Source organism: Ascidia mentula, chromosome 5 (genome assembly GCF_947561715.1).
Source record: "Ascidia mentula chromosome 5, kaAscMent1.1, whole genome shotgun sequence".
NCBI lineage: Eukaryota > Metazoa > Chordata > Ascidiacea > Phlebobranchia > Ascidiidae > Ascidia > Ascidia mentula.
In genome coordinates this window covers 15790475-15813696 of record NC_138570.1, presented here as the reverse complement: position 1 = coordinate 15813696, position 23222 = coordinate 15790475, and the positions used below count along the sequence as shown (strand labels likewise).

General features: G+C 41.0%; 1 protein-coding gene and 1 non-coding gene across 2 annotated transcripts; one reads left to right on the top strand and one right to left on the bottom strand.

The window, feature by feature from the left end:
- The first annotated feature begins 13303 nt into the window (after positions 1-13303).
- On the top strand, positions 13304-21412 carry LOC145902566 (uncharacterized). The gene is made up of 7 exons (XM_082990588.1): positions 13304-13440; positions 15872-16020; positions 16796-17167; positions 17633-17737; positions 18178-18591; positions 18961-19071; positions 20126-21412. Exons 1-7 carry the CDS (start codon positions 13371-13373, stop codon positions 20657-20659), a joined length of 1755 nt encoding a protein of 584 aa, XP_082846714.1. The 5' UTR covers positions 13304-13370; the 3' UTR covers positions 20660-21412.
- Positions 21413-23150: 1738 nt separating this feature from the next.
- On the bottom strand, positions 23151-23222 carry Trnad-guc (transfer RNA aspartic acid (anticodon GUC)). The gene has a single exon. It is a non-coding gene; the product is annotated as a tRNA-Asp (tRNA).

The window sequence follows — 23222 nt, the reverse complement described above, 5'->3', positions numbered from 1 at the left end:
ATGAAACTTCTGGAAGTTTCGCAATGGCTCTGCAACCGAGCGTTGGCTTCAAACGTAAGGATGGAAAACAACCGAACCTAAAGAACTACATACGCATTGGTAAACGCAGAGATACAAGGAAGCAGAATGTGAAAAAGATCGATGCGTGTGGAGACCTGGCTCCACGATGCGTCACCTTCTCCCTTCCATTGGTTACCGACCGAGACGAGACTAAAACTAAACCAGCCAATCAGGTGACGACAGATGCCTGTCGTAGGTGCTACACAGAACCGGTGACCTTTGTCGAGCGTCTTTCCAAGACAAAAGGTGGTAAGGACGCCGCATACTGGAAAAGTAAACGACAGTCCACATCTTTGCCGATCTACGAACGTGAAAGCTATGCGGAGAAAGGAAAAACGTTACCTCGGAGTTTGTCTGTGCAATCAAACATCGAAAAAGCTCAGGCGTCGCCACAGAGGAATTTTCATCAATCCAAAAAAATCCTGAAAAACCCTAAACTGTTCAAGCGAGGTTCGAGAACACTGGTGACAATTGGAAGACGATCACGTGACTCGAAAAATCTTGCCGTCGTACCAGGAATTGCGACCGGGCCCAGTTCTGTCCCGAGCAGAACGTCACGAGGTGGTTATGATGACGTATATGGTTACGATGAAGTTGCTAGCGAGTACGACTCAACCGATGACGCCACAACAGCGGAAAGAGAAACTGGAACAAACACCACGACAAACAGTACCTCCATGTGGTCTGGAACTGATGCAACTGCAAGTAAAGAAACAACAAGTGCAGGGAATAAGTCAACAGTCAGAACTGACGAAGATACTACGGGAGGAAGCAGCAGTTCGGCGAGAATTGGACATTTAGCGAACTTTTTCGACGAAGCTCTGACCCCCGTGTCTGATACCTTCAAAATGCCAAAAGAGAACCCGCATTCTGATGAAACACCTGTGAAGGCAAAAGGACAAAATCCAACCGATACATCCTCCACTATCGAAGTTAGGAGCAGTCAGCGCTTGTCGTCGTTTGTACCATCAAGCCTTGATGTATTTGGAAACAAGGTGCAGCAGAAGGCGAAATTTCCGGATGGTTTACTGAAGATGGGGGGAATGGATTATTCCTCAACCAACGTGTCGCAATTAACCACGTGGTTCGATCGCTCAACCAAGACTGAGTTGACGTCAAAAATCAGCAGTTCTTCATGTGACGAAATTGAAACCAAAGACACGGAGAAACGGAATAACAAGAAGAGCGTGTTTAACGAAAAAGCAACCATGATGTATCTTCGTGGCGATGGCATTGTGTTGCGCAGCCTCCAAGTGCAGGATCGGGACACGGTGGCAAACTACAGCGCAAGGGCCGCTGGTGCAGGCGCTATCGGCCACCACGAAATCCCGATGCGTTTAAAATACACTGACAGTCAAAAGCAGAATATCCTGGCAGTTTGCAATGCAGGTCAGTGCTTTGATATAAATTGCGATGAACACAAGCAACCTAACACGTCGACTAAACCTACTTACGACCCGCCAAGTTACAACCAGGTTACTTTATTGGATGTCAAAGATCTTGTAAAAACGCGCAACAAGGACGTATACGATCCCGACAACGACACGCGCCCTCCTAACTCCATGTGTCGCAAATGTCCACTGAGGAGAGAAACCTTTAAACCTTTCTTTCCGGAGCTTTACGCGGAGAGAGCGCTCAAGCCGTTCGCGTCCCGTGTTGTGGATTTCGCGCTTTACGAAGGAAGAAACACTTACACCCGGCATTTTCCGAAATACACCGAAGAAGAAGTGGAAAATAAATGCGACGATTTCTCTTTCCAAGCGCTTTTATTAGGTACGGGTCGTTTCCTTACAGAGGACGCGATACGAAGCTCGCATTTAGACGTTCGAAGCGAGTTGTTTTACGAGCGATTTATGCTCGAGGAGATTTTTAATGTCGCGGAAGAGTTTGGCGCTATGAGTTTCTCTCAAAGGTGTATTAGAGACGCAAGGAGGTTGTGTATAATCGAGAACTACATCAAGAAGCACAGTGTCCCTCCTGTTACTGGCATGCTAGCAGCAACTTCTGTGCAGCAAATACGTACACTCGACAGCGGGAGTTCAGAAACCAAAAGAAAACAACCTTATTCGGCACAAAATTCCTCATACGATGAAGATGTTGCGTTTATTGTCTATAAGATGGTTTGCCAGGTTTCTATTTCTGACGAGTTGGTGAAAAAAGGTTTGGCCACGTGTGTCGACAGACGGAGGTTTGTCCTATCCTCGCTATCAGTGGGTAAACTTTTATCCGAACGTAATGAAAACTCCGATGCAGAAGCAAATTCATCTTCGGAATCCTCTGTATCTGCAGCAAGTCAGATCTCATCACGAAATACCTCTTCCGCGGGGTCATCCAGTAACTTCCCGCCATCAAGTGGCGGAGAGGAAAGGAGGACGTCGGAAAGTGATATAGATCAAGTTGCAGTCACTCCCTCCACCAGTTCTGCAGAATATTCCGATGAGGAACTTCCCACCCCACCGCAAAGTTCCAGAAGGGCTCCGAGCGACACCAACGTACAGCGAAAGAGCAAAATCTCTCGGATCCGGAAGATGTTCTCTCACGAATCGAAGAGAAAACGTTCTGCTACCAACGTAAAGCTCCCAAAGAGGAAGCTACCGAAGTCAATCAAATGCTTCTTCCAGAAACTCCTCCTTTACGGAAAAGGGAAGAAAAAATCGGTTAAATTTGATGAGAATTACTTGGAGAAATGGAAGTCCAGCACGAGCTCAGTTTCTTCTGCGGACGATTCGGAATATTACCTTTTGCAACTTGAGGAAAGATCATCACCAGATTCTAGTCTAAGCGATACAGAGAGGTGATAAACGATTATTTTGCTGCATGCTTTTGTACATGAAACTGGAAAGTTACCACACTTGCAAACTATACTGTATTACTTGTATTTTTTAACCACGGAAGATACGCCCATGTGCTTGTAGGGATAATATATCGACCACCTTGAAAATGATCGATCGGCGCAGTTTTTTCGAATCGTGAATAACGTAAAAGGCCGATCGAGCACTGCCAGTATTTCAATCTACCTTTGTTTGCAGTCACGTTTAATTCATAAAACTTATTTTCAAAGTTTGATGACAATAAAATAAGTACTGTGTCACACATTTGTCTATATCAGTTGAGTCAGCAAATACATGTTTTTGTTTCTACCAATATCTGATATATCGTAGGTAGTAGCCACAGTTGAGGAGAAAAGCGAATGTGTTCATCAATTTATGTTACAGCTCTGACGAAGTAAACGAAAATAATCTCACCGATCCACAATCCTCAGTTTCCTCCCTTCAATCATTAAGACAAGAAGTCACGAACAACGATCCTGATTTGGAAGATTTAGTCCCGAATTCCCGCCTGGAAAATTTAAGCATGATTTCCACCCATGAAGATACATATGAAAACTATGAAACTGTGTTTCGCCATACATGCCCTGAGGATGAAAATAGCGAATCTACTTTGCCCCGTCCATCTGCGGGTACAATTTACACTAAACCTGTCACCGAAACACGGCCTGTGAAGCTAACAGGATGCAAAGTGTTCGGTTCGGTTCCTGAATCTCTGTTGAAAAAGTTTGGCAACATTACTAGAAACACCTCCATTTATGATGAAGAACCAGGAAGAGCGTTCTTTGATAATCTAGAAAATGTTTCTTTCTTGAGAGAATCTGCAAGGAGTGGGGGCAGCGTCCCCCAATGTACCAGATCGGAAAGTTCAGAAAGTGAAAGTCAAACTGATGCTGAAGTGAACGGGCTTAGTCTTTTGTCAGTAAATTACGGTAGCGATTCAAAAGATGACAAAACGGCAGCTTCCGAGTCATCAGCATTGGAATCAGATTTGAGAACTTCCGCCCAAGTTCCAGGTGTTGCTGCACACGCCGAACCTTTAGAGCAAGAAGCCTGTTGTTCCTACACATCACAACATAACCAAGCACAGAGGGAACTGTCACCTTCGAATTCTTTCAACAGTTCGGTGTCTCCTGGGGTGTCTAGTTCAACAAATCACCCTAGTGATCACACATCTTCCATTCACTCAAATACAAGGGAATTGGTTCATGAAAACGTAGCAAATTGTTATGAAAGTGAGTCGCAGATTTCCATCAGACGTTACTCAGTTGTGGGACAGGACTGGGAGAACCGAGTTGTAGATGCAGAGTCTAGCGATAAGAAGATAGTCCTAGGAACAAGAGGATGCAGGGAGAGGGATTCCAGGTCACCGGATTTGGTTACAATTGGGCAGAGGATCGGGAAAAAGTTACTTTCTCGCGGCGCTGTGAAGACTCGACCAACGGTCAATGTTGATGCAAGTACGTCGGCCCACCTTTTCGTGCAAGAAATGCTCGACGAGGCGGACGGATCTGAACTAATAAATCACAGGAGTAAGACCAAAAATGATCTGACTCCAGAGGGAACACGGCCATGTCATTCAAATCGAAATTCATCCGTACAATGTAATTACAATCCAGAAGATCCCCAAGAAGTGACAATTCAATGTATTGACCAAATAAGCGATCGTAAAGATGAATTTATAAAAGACCAAGACGTCGTGGAAAAAAGAACGGGTTCTGTAAAAGCAGCACACAAGCTTGCTGAAGTTGATACGACATCTGACGGTACAAATTTAAAGTCTGTAAACTCAATTAAAATCGATAGAAACACCTCATCAGATTTCAAGTTCAACACCGAAATCGTAAAGTTAGAGATTAACAAATCAACTGACGAAAGCTGTTACTCGGGTGGAGTAAAGAATTTAGTAAAAGAACTTAACGCGGAGTTGCAGAGAGTTGTAAGTTGGGCAAAAGAAGTCGGGTTCGCCACAACTGAATGTAGCTCTGCGTCAGAAAGCGATAATGCGGAGGGCAAAAAATTCCGCAGTGAAGTTTGCCAGAGTTTGTCGGAGATTAAAAACAGCTTGAGTCATTATGAAAATATGTTGCACGAAGCCAAACCGAACGAAGGGGACGACGCTCCACTTCTGAGACAGGAAAGCAGTGAAATTCAACAGAAGCTTCTGGAGGTCGTGAACCAGTTGAGAAATGACTTGGTAAGCCAACCTAAGATAAACGACAGAGAAAGTAGCGAAGTTATCGGTCAAGCTAAATGGCGTAAGGAATTTTCTACCTTTGATGATGTTCCTTCCGAGCAACAAAACATTGTTCCCTCGGTTTCAATGGGCGATAAGCGTGCCTGCGGTGCCAACAAGGGAAGTTCCCAAGTTCCGTGTCACAGTATGTGCAGCAATGAAAATCATCCCGACGCCACGTCTTGTACTCGTTGTGTTTGCAGGAACCGCAATAATAATATTCAGAAAATGTGCGACCACTGCTCACGTCAGAAGACATGGAACCTCTACAACAAACGTTTCCATCCCTACCTGAGGCACAATCACCAAGCCGAGAAACACCCGGTTTTGAAGGGTGAACGTTCGGAAAGCTATTTCGGTTCGACGCAGAACGAATGCGACCCCCTCTATCTGCCGTCCGTCAAATCGTTTGACGTGGATCAAACCAGAAAACTCAAGACTAGAAAGAAATCAGGGGAAAAAATAGCGAGGAAAAATACTGCATTTTATCCATCTGGGCGCTCCTCGAAAGCAATAAAATGGTGTAAAGACGTAAGGGGAAAACGTACATTGTCCAAACGACAGAAGAATTTCCTCAAAAATACCAAAAAAGTACCTGATGATTCGGATGAAATGTCAAACAACGTAGGCTTTGGTTCGGAGATGAAGGTTTTGCCTGAGGTCGACGCCGAACCATGTACAAGTAAATGTACCAACACCCGTCATCGACATCAGATACCAAAAAGTGGTCATGAAAGATTGGACGAAAACTACAACCTGCCTCTCTTCTCTCCAAGACCCAGTAAGACTGTTTTTTCTTACAGATAGTAAAGTTTGAGCCAGGGGAGATCTAAAAATTTTCACCAGAAGATTAAGACCCAAAATTCACAATGAGTTTTTGGGCGATTACGACATAAAAAGTTACTGTGAAACATTAATAACAATTTTGGTTGCTGAAACCAATTTAAAGTCAACTGATGGAAATTTGTATATTTTTACAAACTCAGTTTTTTTTTGGAGACTTTGATTTCGAACTCCCTATGCGTTAAAACACAAAAACTAGTTTTACGTGACGTTTAAATATGTGATTTACGAATCCCAAGCCTCAAGGTGTTTGTCACTGCTGTAAGTATTGTGACGTAACTATGCCCTTTGTTACTCTACAAATAAATCAAAAGTAACTTCAGTTTAGTTGACTACTAAAACTGTGTTTCTCAGTTACTGCGAAACAACTGGAAAACCAACGTCCGCATGAGAGCGCAAGCGAGCGTTCTCTGATTAATTCCAGCTGTCGGGGAGAAATAGTTGTTTCACCCAGAACAGTAAAGTATGAAACTGCTCATGCGAGACGAAAGCAAGAGAACGAATCAGTTCAATTAACCGTTCCTGTTCTAAAAGAGTACTTCGAAGACATTTCATGCAAGGTGGGTGAATCATCTAAATCTGTGGGTTGCGACCCAAAGTTGGGTAAAAGTTTTTTGGGTCGCTTGATGCAAATAAAGCGAAAAAATACGCATCAAGATTTAAAATATCTGTGTTTTGTACTTCTTGCATTGTTAGTTACGTGCAAGTCATTGCATGATATTTACGCTAGGGTTTTGTCGGTTAAAAATTAATGTCGGGTAAAAACAAAGTGAAACAAGTTGATCTATAAAGCCATGTTCCTTAGTGGTCCACGACCAAAATCGTGAGCCAAAGGTCAGTTAAGTAAGCCACAGTAATTTGTTGGAAAAAATATGTTGAAATTAATCAGTCCCACGGTACGGAGTTCTCCACACCATGTCCCATTAGAGTTTGGAATGCCCATGAGCATCGTTTAGCTAAACCAGATTTTTCTAGATTAAGCAAGCGAGTCATAGATTTACCAGAATGTTATGTGGGACCTGGATACCCTGAAAAGGTTTCGCTCAACACAACCTTTTTTCTATGCCTGTTTGGTTTTCTATTTCCTTACCCCGCATTCCCAATCATACTGAAAGTAGCCTACGTAACGAAATAATGTAATCGCAAGGTCTCTTTAGTCGCTATTTTTCTATTGACAGCAACTAGCAATATAGATGCTTCAGTACGTAACTTCAAAACTTTTCCAGGATAGCAGCGAAGTCGGTGGAGGAAACACTCAAATTATGGAAGCAAAAACAGCTCCTGACAGAAGTCTGCATGATGAAAGTGACGCCAGTATCGTTTCCACGGGCCGAAAGTCTCGCGGTTCCAACGCTGTGAAAGTAGGGCGCAACGTTGCATATCCGAATCCTTCGAGCAGGACGAAAGAAAAAACTAAAATCCTGGTTCAGAGAGGAACCCGCTCCGATACAACGACAGAATCTTACTCCGAAACGTCCATGTCACCCGACAATGATTTTGATTTGACCAAAGGAAAAGATAAACGCGGTAAACAACGAATGGAGAAAGAAACATGGAGAGGGAATCGTATAGATGACCCGGTGCCATTAACGTCCAACTTCTCATCATCTCAATGTTATGATGCGGCATATCACGATAACTTTGCTACTGACTCTGTTATCAAAGTTGGAAGAAGGCGAATGCCAAATATCAGTAGCGACTTCATTAAAAAAATTCCAAACGACAGAATGCAGCAACGCATCGGAACCAGAGGCCAATCGACAACGAAAAAGTCCCCAGCAATTAATTTTAACTCAGAAAGCGAGAGCGGTTTTTGTCAGAAAAGTGTCAAACCGGACAATGTGAAACCGAAGTGGGCCCAGAAGCTTCAGAAGTGGAAATCGCAGGTCGGGAGTTCTGCGGACGATTCGGCTGTTTTGTCCAGACGCGAAAAAATCCAGGCCAAAAAAGCAAGGAATATGACTTGTCCCCCCGATCACTGTCGTCGTCACATCAGAGACCATGACACCTTCTGCGATGGTCAACAATTGCGGACCAGGTGCAGAAATGTAAAAACTCCCGTCCGCATTCGTTTCGGCGATAGAAAGGATCATCAGAGGGACATTGGAAAAAATCGGCATTTTTCTCAAAGTTCAGACGAAGGAAGTGGTGGCGATTCGCAAAATGTTGTGAATTATCTCACGGGCCTTCCTCTGCGAAATAAACCCAACCAGTGTGAATGCAAGGGTAAGGTTTACATATAACTCGGATGCATAATATCCCGTCGTATCTCTATGTTGTGTTTTACATAATTCACTTGGACTCGATACAAATGCAACCAACACACGTTTAACTTAAATAAGAACGTCGGCGGTCTTTTGAAACCGGATCGGTTTGCTCTTTTGTAATCATTTTTAAGGGAGATAAGAGCTGGTCCGAGGTAATGCTCTATTATACAAAAATTTGGGGTCTCTATTTCATGTAAAAACGACTCGATTTGGTCAAATGTGCCAATGACCGGCCCTGAAATAGTAATAAAACTGATACAAAAAAGAGCTGATTTGGTTTCAAGCGCTTCATCAATTTCTACAACAAAATAACCATCTTCTTTTGAAACCCTGGTAAAGTGTTTTTGATAGCAGGAAACCGATCAATGTCACTCAACCACGAATTTGTCTTTGCAGAAAGTTCAAAACCATTACCACGCATAAAAACTGTCCACAGGGAATTCTCACCGGAAAAAGGTCAGATAACGTACTTGAGCTAAGTTGATGGTTCACAAATTATGCGTCGAGACGCCGTGATGCTTCGTTTCGAATCTATGGGCGTCGCGTAACCATCGGTGTAGGATTGCAATATACATTTTGGTTTAGAACATTACAAACCGAAATATAGTCAAGCAGTTTATCACAAAAATGACAAAAGCGTGCTGCCAATGCTTTAAGTATACTTTGCCTGTGGTATCTTGCATCCCTCTCCTTCCTTCACACATAACCATCACCTCACCTAATATTTGTGACAGAAACATGTCCCTACAAAGAAGACTGCTGTGTGTGCGCGAACCACAGGAGTTGCCATCAACACAGACGGGATATCAAGGACAGGTGAAAATCAAATGGCATCAATATAAACAGAAAGTTTAGCTTGAATTCATTGCTGACGCTGCCAGAAATAATGTTCAATAAGCTGGCACATTGTTCACTCGGTCTATTGCAGATTTATTAAATGTGAAGTGACAAACAAATCTATTACGTAACAATGCCGATTACCTTTATGCTACAACAACTGCTGCGCTGCGTAACAATCCACGAGACACTTGTGTTTGTCATGATAGTGAAGGTGATAATACAGGTTGTTTGAAACTACCGTAACGCATGTATGTGGTTTTTCTAACAATAAATTTTCATTAAAACGAAATCCAGGATTGACAATACTCACGTTGTCATCCCTATTTGTTTGTGAGGGGTGCTATGTCACCCCTATATCGACGCCTATAGAAAAGGGAAAAAAAGACAAAAGAATTAAAAAACCTGAACTATTCTTTTACGTCAAAATAATAAACTTTTTCTTTAGCCCAACACCCTCATCAACCTCAATCTTCCCAATTCCGAATAAAGACAGCATATCTCGGGCCTGGAGAGGGCTTTGCCAATCAACATCCGACACGTCATCCGCTAACTCTCCTTCCTCATTACGTCTAGCAAATTCAACGACCCGCTTCGCTGCGCACGCTGTGACGTCACTGGCGGACATAGCAGCGCGAGTTGTTGCAGTGGCAGCGCTTCTGTATTTCGTTGTAGGGGAAGACGTGTTCCATTTGGAGGGACAACCACCCACGTGATACGAGGAAATAATAAAAATGGTTAAATGGGATCTGTGTGCTTTCTTGTTACTCTGGGAAAATTATGTTGTATTATGTTCACATTAAAGCATAATGTGAATGTGGCACAACTTAGCATGTGACGGTTTAAATATAAAAGTACCAGTCTCTACCACGATAACGAGTTGTGCCATTTTGTTTATGCCACCAAACACTTTGGATCCAACGCCAGACACGTTAAAATCCTTTAACTAAACTTTAAACCATATCCAAGTAACCGAATTAAACCAGTCAAACTCAACACCCGTAAGATGAAGAAAAAACCTTTTTCAAATACGTTTTAAACCACAAAACCCAGCAATGCAACACGCAGTAACCCAGAAAGGGTATTACATGGATCAGCGCCACGCCACACCCGTAACACATGACCCCTCTCTACCTTCGTAACCCTTGACAACAACAGCGCGTTTCCAAAGCAACAATCGATATCTGACGTCACGTATTGCGTGGACACTTTTTGAATCGGCCAACTTTGGGCTTTTAAGTGGCCACTCGGGCCTCCAGCGCGTGTTTCAAACGGGATGACAACAAACATAACTTGTTATGATGACTATGTGGTGGCGAAACAATATATAAATGTTGCGCTTTGGTTCTTTGTGTAAGCAGACCATTTGGAGACGGTTACTCGGAACGGAAAACCAACGAGGATATTTTGGGCGTTTATCTGACCAAACTTGCAGTATACCTGTTTCGTTTTAAAGGTAAGAAAATGGGTTAGGCAGTTTAGCATTGGTTTGCGTGGGTGGACAGTTAAGGATTCCCACCCACTCACACTGATAACACAACACACGCACAACTCAAGCCCGAGGTCATTTTCACAGAAGATTGTGAATTTACTGGGCGCGCTTTCTTATGTAGTTTTAATGTTGTTGGTTTTTCCTTATCGTTTAAACTAAACTTACATTTTCTGTTTTGGAAAAGAATGATTACAAAAGGAAGCAACTTGCCTATTTATGATATGTTTGTAATTAGTTGGCCAATATTAAAATTAATCGTTGACTCGTCAAGGAAAATAATATATTTTATTGATGGATGTTTGAAACCAGTACACCTATAATGTCTTTCTTTTGTACAGCTAATATCCAAAGGAACAAAAACAAAAAGTGCCTTACACTGCTTTGAAAGTTTGAAGTACAGATATAGATGCATTTCAGAATCTCATAAATATTACAATAAATAATAAATAAAATCAGCTTTACGTCATTTTCAGACTCTAGCGTAATGGAACGTCGTCGTCAGAAACGTGAAGAATATCGTCGCAAGGAAATGGATTTGGACCAACTGGAATTCTACAGCCACGAAGCCGAAAAGATTCTAGAACGTAAGCTGAAAAAACGCGAAAAAGCTGTCAGCAGTTGTAAACAACACAAGCACGCCCGATCCAAAAACGGAAAATTGGATAAACCGTCTGGTTTGTTTTTCTCGAAACAAGAAACATCAGCGCTGATGGCTCTGGGGGAGACCTCCATAAACTCGTCTGCGCTTTTCAATTACCCGGAGGTCGGTGGCAGTCATGCACGACGGTCCTCTGTGACGTCGGACACGGTAGACTGCGTGTTCGAGACTAGAAAGCGACGACATAAGCGAAAGCGGACTTCGTCCAGAACAGAAATTTGCCATCTTATGCCTGCACTTAGCGTCACTGTGAAATATATTAGATGACATTTGTTTTTTCTTTGCGCGCACTTGTTTCTCAGTGACTTTGGTCACTTTTGCATTCAAATACAACGATAACGTACTTGGGGAGGTTGATATATTCGGCTTCAGAAACAAAATCGTCATCGGCAATCATTTTTTTGGAAGTCGGATAAGTCTTTTGAGTAAATCTATAATATGCTGAAAACCCGAGCAAAACAAACGTGCTTGCTTATCGTACTTTATCGTACAGAAAACAATACACTGTACCGTTTTCTGCATCGGTTAGTTATCATTTCGGGACACGCGCATTCTTTGCAAGAAGTAAATCATGCGATCTCGGAGTACGGGAGAAAAGTATCCTGAATCCTATCCAGCCCGCGGTCGATGTTTCAAAACTTTAGCGACACATTTATTTCCTGGTCGGTTTTACTGTAAATAGACGCACAAACGGCACGCGGGCACGTTTCGTTTCGCACAGGTAACTCTGTGAGGCCGGCGAAGACGCCCCTCCATTGAACCAAACTCCATCACCAACTTATAAACACGACACATACATAACCAGTGGGTGAGGACTAGGCCAGGAGCTAATTGACGAGCCGTGTAAACTTAGTTTGAGTGCCAAGTTCTAAAGATACAGTTTCCAGGCTTACAAGCGCAAGTCTGAAGGTTTTGTGAACGCGAAAAATCTTGTTTCCGAGTTTCGCGATATAATACCTAAATATTTAAATTTTCACTTCAATTTGTAGTTAGACAGTAAGATTTTTTGTACTTGGATCGAACAAATTGCTTTACGAGAATGGTGCAACAACCAAAGTCCCCCAAATCGCTATTTACCACAGGGTTGTTAATTTGAACGTTCTTTCTGTAATTGTTTTTAATCCATTGCGTCCGATATATCGGATAAGTCAAGGGTAGGAATCTCGTGATGGTAATTTAGGCCATAAATAACATTTGACAGTCACGGTTTACCATAAATTTAAACGCCAATAAACTTCAATCATGACAGGGTCTCTTTCTACGTTGGTTTCATCAGTGAAATTTGTTGGAAGTTGGCGATCTTGTCAGCTAAATGGACAGGCGAAGACGCAGTATTGGTTTGCCAAGGTCGCTTGGCCGAAGAGTGTTCCATTTTGATTCGTCTCAGGTGGATTGTACCTAATGTCCTACCAAACCGAGTCACCACAATGTAGAAGTTTTTGCCAGGCTATTCAGCTGTCAAGATCGTCACGAGTCCTCAAGTTGCACTGATGAGACCAAATAGTGGCCTGTCTGCGGCTCACTTTTAAACATTATTGGCTTTATTGCTGTTGCGTAATTATGATGTAATATCACAACGGAAATGAAATAAACAGCTAAAATTTTTGATGGGTGGATTATTTTGTAAAGGCCCGTGAAATGACTCAGAGATTGCTTCGTCATTCTCCCATTGTTGTACTTATGCTTTACCGTTATTGTAACACGGTGAGGAAAGTGAACAACTGCAGGACAAACCTAATTTTCGATCCAGCAGTACTTCACGCATAACCCACTTAAGACAAACTTCTCGCTTCACCACTCACATAAACAAGCAAGAATTTCCAGAAAACAAAACCACAAGGAGAGGTATTTTACACAAGGGCGCCCACACGTTGGGAACGCTTCACGCCGTCGAGAAATCCCGCAAGCGACAACTGCATTGCACACGCAGACGTTACCACGGTAACGCGTAAGTCAACAGCAGTCTCGGGCATAACGAAAGTCGTTGCCTCAACAGTGGTGGGTTAACGCCCCATTGGCTACAGTGAGCAAGCGTCTGCCTAAGAGACGGGAAAGGCCTTTTTCTTCCTCAGTCGCAACGTATTGCTGTGGTGCATGGTTTAATTGTACTTTGCCTTATTGTTTCAACAGCAAGTGTCAGTTTTAAGCAATGCTGTTGTCATCAAGAATGAACTGCCTTTGGTTTCTCGCTTTGACAATCGTCTCAAGTTCCGCTGTGGGTGAGTAAAAATTTGGTTTGTTGTGGCGCTTGTTAGTGATAAACAACAGAAAAGCTGTAAGTGTGTTGTGATAAACACGCAGAAGTGTTTCATGCAATCGCATGGATCGCCCCACTGCGAAGGCCCTTTCGTGCCAATCTTAGCTATCGTATATAGATCATTAAAACATTGTGATGAAGACAAGACAGCTCTTGTGTGTTGTGGAGGCGTCAAGTTTCCACATGCGCATTGGGACGTGAAATGACTTGTTTTTGTCAAATCAAGTAAAATGTACTGTGTTCTATCTATGAACGTCCAAAGCGAAATGGAGAAGCCATAATAAGTGTTCTGCAAAAAGTATTTTAAAGATGTTTGATTTCAATGCAAAACAACTTTCTCAACGGAATATTTGTAATACTAAAATTAAAAGAATTTCAATTGTACCTCAAAAAATTACCCAATATCAGTTCTTCTTATGACGAGTGCAAATACGGGCTGTAAAAGTGTAAAAACAACATCTCGATGTTTTATAAATTTGAAATTAGAACAAAATTAAAGCGTTCCCATATTCCAGTATAATAGACAACTAGTACCATTCCGATATTTAACTTTCTGTCCGCAAAAGGTCGCTTTGTATTTCCCGCGGAAATCGCTCTAAATTGGTAAAACGGAATTTTAGATTCACCGCAAATTTGTTGCTAATATTTGACAATGGCTCTTTGGCGAACACTGTTTAGCCTGTTGGTAATATATTTGAGAACAAAACAAGTTTTGACGCAATGTTTTAAAAAAATGACTGACCGGTGGGCGGTAACAAGGAAGCCGACAACATCGGGTAAACCAAAAGTTCTATTTTGATTCGATTAGTTTTTGCGAAACATGAACAGGCTAATTGGTTAGGTATGCATGTTTATATCAAAGCTGACAAAGGAGATGTTTTTTTTTACTTTTTCATTCATCAAGCGTCGTATAACTTTACAGGATATTGTTAAAATGCAAAGCTCTTCATTAAACACTTTATGAATCCTCTATCTGATGATGCGTATTTTAAATACTAAAAATTGGGGTATTTAAATTTTTTATATTGATGCATTTTTTTTTATAAAAGTTACCTCTATCTAAACAAAACGGTTGGGCGATGACAGATCTCTTCTATTCCCAAATCATCGTCATGTGTTTGACGTTTATTAATTCTGAAACAACATTGGGTGTGTTACATTCTGGGTAAATAAACATGCACGGTTTGGAAACGTATCTGATCTTCTCTATGCAATTTGTGATAGCATCAAGTGATTATTTTCGTCAACCCATCCCTGGATTTTACGTCGAGAATGTGGAACCCATCACGTTTCCGTGGGGTTTGCCCACTCAAAGACACACCCGTAGGGGATTCGAAATCACGGCATTTAGCTGAACAACGACCTCGTCAACCCCTTTAACTGCATTGTCGAAATAACAAACTCGTGTTAATAGGCATTATGGGGTTATAGAAAGCTCAGTCAAAGAGCCCCGGTGGTGAATTGCATTGAAGCATGTGTTAGTTCAAGGTGTGGAACGTTGTGCGTTGAAGTGGTGTTCAAAAACGTCCAAACATCACAGAGAATGTGGGCAACAGGATGCGCAACGTATCCATCGACAAGAGTGTTTGCCTGGCTACATCGTTTTCTAACCGCGCAAAATACGCGACTGTTGTTCTAGTCGACGAATTTTCGTTGACACGCATCGCTGGCAACCCATGTTTGTCTGTAAATTGCTTTTTCGTATAGCGTATCAACACCTGCGAAAGTGAACATTGCATCTGAAATGAATACGGCTAACTCAACATAAGATTTTCTGGACTTTATTTTGCTAGGGGGCTGAAGCTCGACAAAATTGTTTGGTTGGGGAACCACCTTTTTTGCAATGCATATAACGTGTCATTGAAATATTGTCAAGGTTATACAGCACATTGTATAATACAATTAACTACTTATATTCAAAGCAAGAATTAAACAGTGTGAAAGACGCAAAAACAACTTCAATAAATACATTTTTTTATACAGTAGCTATAGCAACAACAAATGTTTCCGAAACCGTCACGCTGACAAGTATTTACAAGAATTAAAACATTGAACTTATAGCTTGTTTTTGTCAAATAATGCTGTACAAGCAGGTTTTAAGTTTTTTCTTGTCCATAACGTTAAGCTATAAGCATGCGGGAAAGATGTATTATGTCTATGTTATTTTATAATTCAGATAATATTCATTCAAATTGCGTAAAGAGAAATTTGTTGCGAAAGGGTGTTTTCAACAAAAAACAAAGTAGACGACTGACTGTTGAAAAACACAGTCTGCAATGATACCAAAATGTGTATTGTCGATTCTATTATAATGTAGGCGTATAAGTTTTTCCAGTTAAAACATACTGTGCGGGAGGATAAGCAACGTATTATGTTGCAATCTTCTCTTCCAGATCAAAACACGACAACAACTACAAACGCCACTGTCATGGTTTCTAATGAAACAACAACCGTGGGAGGAGAAACAAATTCAACCATCATGACGTCTGTAACTGTCACAGACAACAGCACGACCAACCTCACACATGCTACAACCACCCAGGTTTTTATAATTATATTTATTCAACAAAATATTGATTTTAAGAATAAAAAGACTGGCCCATATTGTTATTAACATTGTCATGTTTGAAAAACGTTTCGGCATAAACTTATGCCATGATCAGTTTGAAGGACGCGGTTGGTGTAGCTCCATCATTATAAGGACCTGACCTGACCGACGTCACGCAGATAATGCTTGCGCGGTATTGATTTTAGTTTTCAGAAAATACAGACGTATCAACTTGTGTTCAACCCGTAAGGTTTTCAACAGGTTGTTCATCTTGCAGTCCACGCTGATCTATTGGCGGGCCACAAAATTTTCCATAACATATTCTCAGTTTATTTTACTTACATTGATTAAGATCATGTGGCGATAATTTGATATTGTCTTGCTTAATGTATGGGTCAAAAATGTTTTATTTTCACATGTGTTACAAAATGCTACATTTCCTTGCCTTTTAAACATTGGTCTGTGTTGGTCCACATATTTACTAAATTCACCTGGTGATTCACGAGCACAAATGAGTATCCCTGGGTTACATTATTGTTACTCATGGTATGAAACTGGCATTTTTGTGTCTGAAAACTCAAAGGTAAATGTTAGCTTATATCTATCGTAGTATATTTCATGTCAGATGACGTAGTTACCTTAAGCAACATTGAACGACTACAAAACCGATTTAAATTGTGTGATTTGGATTAAAAAAATTAACCACTAAACATCACTGTATGTAAAAACGTGTAACTTAACTATAATTCTGAATGTGTTGTTTAAATAGGTAATTACAACCTCTCCTTCGAACACCACCAATCCTCTAACAACCATAGCAGCACCAAACAACAACAACACAACTACAAATGCTACAGAAAACGTCACACAATCCACAAGCACCGTAGCCGCAACTGGTATTTCAGACACTATAAATTCAACTGCTACCACAGACACTGTGACAACCACAACCATGACAAATATGGAGAGCGAAACTACCACGCCTGTGGATCCGACAGTCGCGGTGCAATCTACCAATGAAAGCCCAACAACTGTTATGGCAATAGAAATTACTACACAACGTACTGAACCTGCACCAGAAATAACTACAATGCCGGCCACCACGACACCAGCTCCTCTTATGGTTTCATCAATAATCGAGGTGGGTGTTTTCTTGTCTTTTGGGTGTATGACAAGTTAAAGTTGTTTATGTGTTTGAAGGTAAACGTAATTCTGTCAAAAGACAGGAGTATATTGTTTTGAAATCCATATTTAAGGGAAAAGTTGTGCGATGCATTTGGCAAATTTCATCGCACAAGGAGAAAACGTTCCTCAATTCTTTCGATAAACGAAGAGAATCGGTGTAGAAAATCGGACATACGAAAAATTGCAATAGTTTTTGAGCACTTCATGTGACAGACTTAGTTTCAAAACACTTTTAAACCTACTGCAGAGACTATTTAGTGAGATAGTGTCACTGGAGATAGCAAAGACACGGTGACGATTTTTACGTTATTTTCCCTTGAAAACGTAAAACGTCGCAACAGGGCGTCACGGCGCACGGTCTGTCCTACAACACCAACACCATGATTATCTCTCAAAAAGTAATCGTTATTAAAACCCGCAGGAAGCTCGGCAAGCGTTGAATCAAACCAACAGCAGTATCAACGCAACCAAACTCTTCAATGGTGTTGTTTTATTTGTTGAAGCTCAAAACGAGCAAGAAATTACGGTGAGTTATTGGAGATTTGTCAAAACCTGTTTGAACGCAAGTTAATCCACGACGCCCATTTTCAACAGCTTGCTATACGCTTCATTATTGCCAGTGATGCCATGCAGCCGTGGTGATAGCTTAGAATTGTACTTTTGTAAAATGTGTGTGAAAATGAAATGTCGTCTTGTTTTTTTTTTCTTTTTTCTTTTTCTCAATAATTTGACATTTTCGACCCAAAAACGTTACCACGCTGTCGATTTAGAGGTCAATAACTTTGTTAGTTCCAAAGTTTAAAAGTAACTTATAAAATTTAATTTTACTTTACGTTACAAATATTTATGATGTAATCCAATGCTTTCAATAAGTAGCATGTTTGTATTAAACAAGTAAGCTGCAATGATTTGTCACAGAAAAACAAACTTTACACAAATGTTAAAAAACTGTAATTCTGCTCATAGGCATTTGCCGGGAGTACAACTGGGATGGCGATTGGCGAAATAATCGACGCCAATAACTCAGCAGTGCTGGAAGATTTCACCACGCGATTTCAAACCAGAGAACGGAAAATTTTCTTTTATGCGATCATGTTGGATGTAGTGGTGAAAGCAAGCAACACCGACGTCACCAACTTCTTTCTCGATTCAACGACGTCAAACTTCAATTACACGTTACGGGAGGACAGCCTTCTTGAAGTCACGTGCGATAAACTCGAAGCAGCCGGCGGCACGCTTGCTGGTTGCCCACAAGATACAACGACTACTCCAGAACCAGATACAACTGCACTGTCGACGACAACCACCGCGATGGAATCAGTTCAGACTACAGTTGAAAGTAGTACCTCGCAACCCCTGCAACTCGAGTCTATAATTAAGGTACAATCAAGTTGTTTTTTATTGCTCGTTACTTGGGAACAGTAATCGGTCATAATTCTGGAATGTCTTCGGCATTTTTCAAAATACGCCAAATCGGATTCGAAACGAGGTCAAATGAACAACAGAGGAACAATTATATGCACTATAACACAAATGGGAATTTCCCCTATTGAACAAATTATATAACTGTGCATTTGGCAAAAAAGGTAGAACTGTATGATAACGTACCAGAATCACAAAACAGTGTTACAGGTAACTAAGACCTGGCATCTGTTTTTTTTTCTACAAGCGAAATATATATGTATTACATAAAACACGGTCAAAACCACAAATGACTTAAAGGTAATGAGAGTTTGACGTTGTTTTCAGCAAATTGAACAAGCATTGCAGCAAAGCACGGCCAATAAAGATGTGAACGCGACTGAATTGTTTGAAGGAGTTTTAATTCATGTTGAAAATCAAACAGACGCAGTTGTTGATGTGAGTGTGAAAATTATTTTTCGTATTATTTTCGTTTCTTTCGCCTTTTCGGTTTCGACCAGTGGTGCTCAACCGGGTGCGCGGCAACTTGTAAATACGCGCGTTATGTAGTTGACAAATGTATAGGGTTGAAAGTAAAAAAACTCTTGCCTGAACGATTGAATTTACTGAAAAATGTTGGGATCTATTAATTTACTAAATTCACAACACACTGAATACTATTACAGTTTTGAAAGACGCGGCAAGATTTTTTGATCTTCCGCGTAGTAACGTTTATATACATAGAGTAAGAGCAAATCATAGCACGTTTGTTGAAGCTTTTACGTGCGATGAACAAACTCCTATAGGAGTTCGCTTGTGTGATACATATTTAAGTTCCATGGCGAGTGATTAGATATGTCTGCTTATTCCGAAAGTCATGTTAACTATAGTGAATTGGGTCGTTTTATTAAATTATGTAGCATTCTTTCCTCTGTAAACCTGATTTTTTTTACCAAACCGGGATTTGAACCCTGGTCATTGTGGCCACGAATCCCGATCAGGTTTTCATTTTGGTATATGGGTCGGGCGCATGACCAATGCTGCCAATCACCCGCCCGCCCGCCCGAACGCCCGAACGCCCGCCCGACGTTTTCAATCGCAAAAACAAACATCGCTTTACTTTTGAGCGCCACCATGCGGATTCTTGTCAACCAAAAATGTGCTGTCAGTGAAATATTGCGTCTTGCTTATATTCCAATCGTTAGGCAGTATTGCTTTAAAGATTATGGCTTTTAATTTATTTTTGCTTAAATATCCAAATAATTGTGCCCCCCAACGTATGAAAGTGCGGGTAAAAGTCGTCTAATGTGAATCAATATTTTTCTAAAAGATTCAAGTAATACTGACGTTGCCTATAACTAAACGAAATATATATATCTGTAAAAACAAAGTTCTTCTAACCAACAAAAGGTCTCTGTTGCATAAAAATAGTCGAAGAAAGCCGATACTAAGTCTTAGTTGGGATAAGACGGTCTGGATAGTCCGGTTTCTAAAAATTTATATTTGTTTTCAGGAATTTGCCAACACCACAACAGGCGTGATACTGAGGAATATTCTGATTGCAGATGCTGCAACCGTGCTCGGCCGCTATAACAGCCGGGTTACCAACATAAACAGGAAGACTTACTTCTATGGAGTTTTGGTCGATGTGGAAGTGAAGATCGAAAATACGCAAGTCATCAACTACTTCGTTAACAACACTTCTTCCTCATTTCTTTACACCTTAAGCGCGAACGAGTTGCTCGCCAGCGCGTGCAGTAAACTCGAAGCAGCCGGCGGAAGTGACGAACGGTGTCCGGAAGAAAACATCCCAGGTCAAAACTTGGGTTTGATCATCGGCTGTTCGGTCGGGGGAGTTGTGTTGTTGGCTTTAATAGCAGGGGGGGCGTGGTACTTTTCGCAAAAGTCAAGTTCGGCGGGAAAAGTGTTCCCGGGGGGTGGTGAGAGCAATGGTCGGGTCCACTCTGTAGCGAGTTCGCGCAGCAACGTGGAATCCAGACCAACGTCATCAACCCCGCCCACACCCCCAAGGGTTGCGTACGCATAGTTCGCGGCCCCTTTTTATCTTTTCACGCATTACGATTGCGCTTTGTGGCAGGGTCTTGAAACTTAAGGCGAGGTACAAGCTGTGACGTAATAATGTATCCATCGGAATAAAGCGTGAGCGACAAAATGCTTTTTGGGACCTCTGTTTATACACAGCAATGTATTTGATAACCCTGTCTCCCTTCGCGTTTATTGTTCCAAATTATAAGACGATAAGCACATACCCAGCAATTTTAAATACTTGCATTGCCAACCTTATCATTGTCATCTTCCTAAAAACATACAAATCAGAAACAACCAAGAAAATGCAGCGCCGTTAAAACCTTACTTTATTTCAACACAATATGTGCGTCTGTTTAAGCCTTTTTTCAAGGCACAAATAAAATACTTCAACGTTGAAGATATCAAGCAGACATCTTCCACACATTCTCCACTTTATTTTATTATTTATACGGTCTACTCAGTAACTGTCATCCTTACATACTATTTTTGTGTAAAATGTGTCTGTATTTGTTAAAAGTTTAGTCAGGACAAGCAAATAGACTGACTTTGGTTGTTGCAAACAAACACATATCATAATTTCTGAATCACGTGCTTATATGCTGCTTTTCCATTTATTTCCTTGTACTGTTAATGTGAAAGATATATTTTCTATGTTCGTGTGCAAATACACTGCTTTTGCGTTTATTGTATTGACGATGTGCCGATGTTGGTGCTTTCTTTGATGCTGTCGGCAATAAATGATATGTGGTGCTTCAAAGCTGATTAATAAATTCAATTGACAGAGCATCGAAAATTCAGCTAAGATTTCCCGAGCATATAGATTGTTGCCATTATCATTAACCACGATGTAACGGAAGACAAACGGACATTTGCGCAAAAGTGGATTCTTCAGTTGATCAGGATTTGGAAAACTTATATCGCGTGCGAGACCCGTTCGAAAGACAAGCACGAGTGGAAATTTGCCGACAGCATATCCATGTTATTATCTACTTTGCAGTATTACCCTCCCATAACCGTCCTAGCCCAGAAAAACTTGCCACTACAAAACAATGAGAGCATCCTTGAATTTATGGAATTTGCATATTCGATTTTAATGCCAATTTTGCACCAGACTGACGGCGAAATTAAAACCAGTCTCCGGATTTCCTGAAATCTTACGCGTTGCTGCCATCTTGCGGCTATACTTATATAACACGTTCTTTCAAATTATATGCGCAAAAGAGCCATAATAATCAATGAGAGCTGCAGACAGGGTGTATACACGCACAGTTTCGACCTGTAAGGTCTCATCAGTGCAGCTGTTGAAGTGGCACTGTGCTAGCTGGTAGACTAGCAGGCACACAGATTTCCACTTTGTGGTACCTTTCAGTCAATCGTCGATATGTTGGGTACCAAACTAGGTAACAATCAACACAGACAAACCACGTGGAGCGCAATATGGCCAAAACTACTGTTTGGGATCCAATAGCGCTATCGGCTCGGCTTTCACCCAAATCATATTATATGCGCAAAATACGTTATTTCAATGTTTCAAAAACTATAATCTGGCTTTGTTAAAATCCAGAGGTAGATGTCATGGTTTTAAAATTATCGTATAGTTTTCACTATTTTATTGTTGTAATGATAAAAATCCGATACAGTTAGAATTGAAATTGATTCGTGTTAATGCCAATAGTTTTAATTCTAATATAATTTAAAAACGACAAAAACAGTTGTCCAAGTATATGCCTTCTTATCAGTGCAGCTTGTGACCGACGATGATCATTTGGGCCAACTAGCAAGACAAAGATTATTCCACTTTGCAGTCAGCGTCGATCCGTTAGGTACCAAGGATTGAAGTGATGCATTGTGTTTTTGGTATTAATTATTTGTGTGGAAATATCTACTATAGACAAAACAGGATTTGAAGCTATTTCCGATAAGATTCAAATGTATCGAGCGCTGTTATCTCCCAGGTGACGAACTACTCCTCAGTCTTACGAGTGCCACCTTGCGGATGAATAAATTCACAGAAGAATGCACGTTGAAAACCAATTGATTTATTTCATTGTTGAAAAGCAGAAAAAACTGTGATAAACTACTTGCGACAAGGGTATTTTGGGTCGGTCAGTATCGAAATTTAAACACGTGAAACTCCTGTTTCTGCCAGGCATATTGCAATTTAAAATATACTAATCTTCTGGCATCAATTTACAAGCACTGAATGTTTTAGTGTGGTTTAAGTTTAAATTGGCGGTTATCAATACCTAATAAAGTCTCGCTGAATGGCAGACGAAACGTCGTAACAGTACAGCACGTACAATTTGTACCGGAAGAGCAGTACATTTTAAATTCAAATATGTGATTTTGCATTTGTTTTGGTTTGATTATTCGTCGGTTTATGTGTTTTTCATGTTGCCAAAAACTAATTTAAAAGTGCGATTTTTAGCGTAACGCGGAAAATTAATCGAAAAACAAATTTCAAATATATAATCTGCCAAGAAAAGGCGCTCCCCGTCGGGGAATCGAACCCCGGTCTCCCGCGTGACAGGCGGGGATACTCACCACTATACTAACGAGGA

Bases quoted from the DNA above. Each gene is read 5' to 3' on its own strand.
- LOC145902566 (XM_082990588.1), top strand. From the start codon at position 13,371: ATGCTGTTGTCATCAAGAATGAACTGCCTTTGGTTTCTCGCTTTGACA. The intron at 17,168-17,632 runs GTGGGTGTTTTC...TAAAACCCGCAG, and splicing joins TGGTTTCATCAATAATCGAG to GAAGCTCGGCAAGCGTTGAA. The intron at 19,072-20,125 runs GTGAGTGTGAAA...ATTTGTTTTCAG, and splicing joins AAACAGACGCAGTTGTTGAT to GAATTTGCCAACACCACAAC.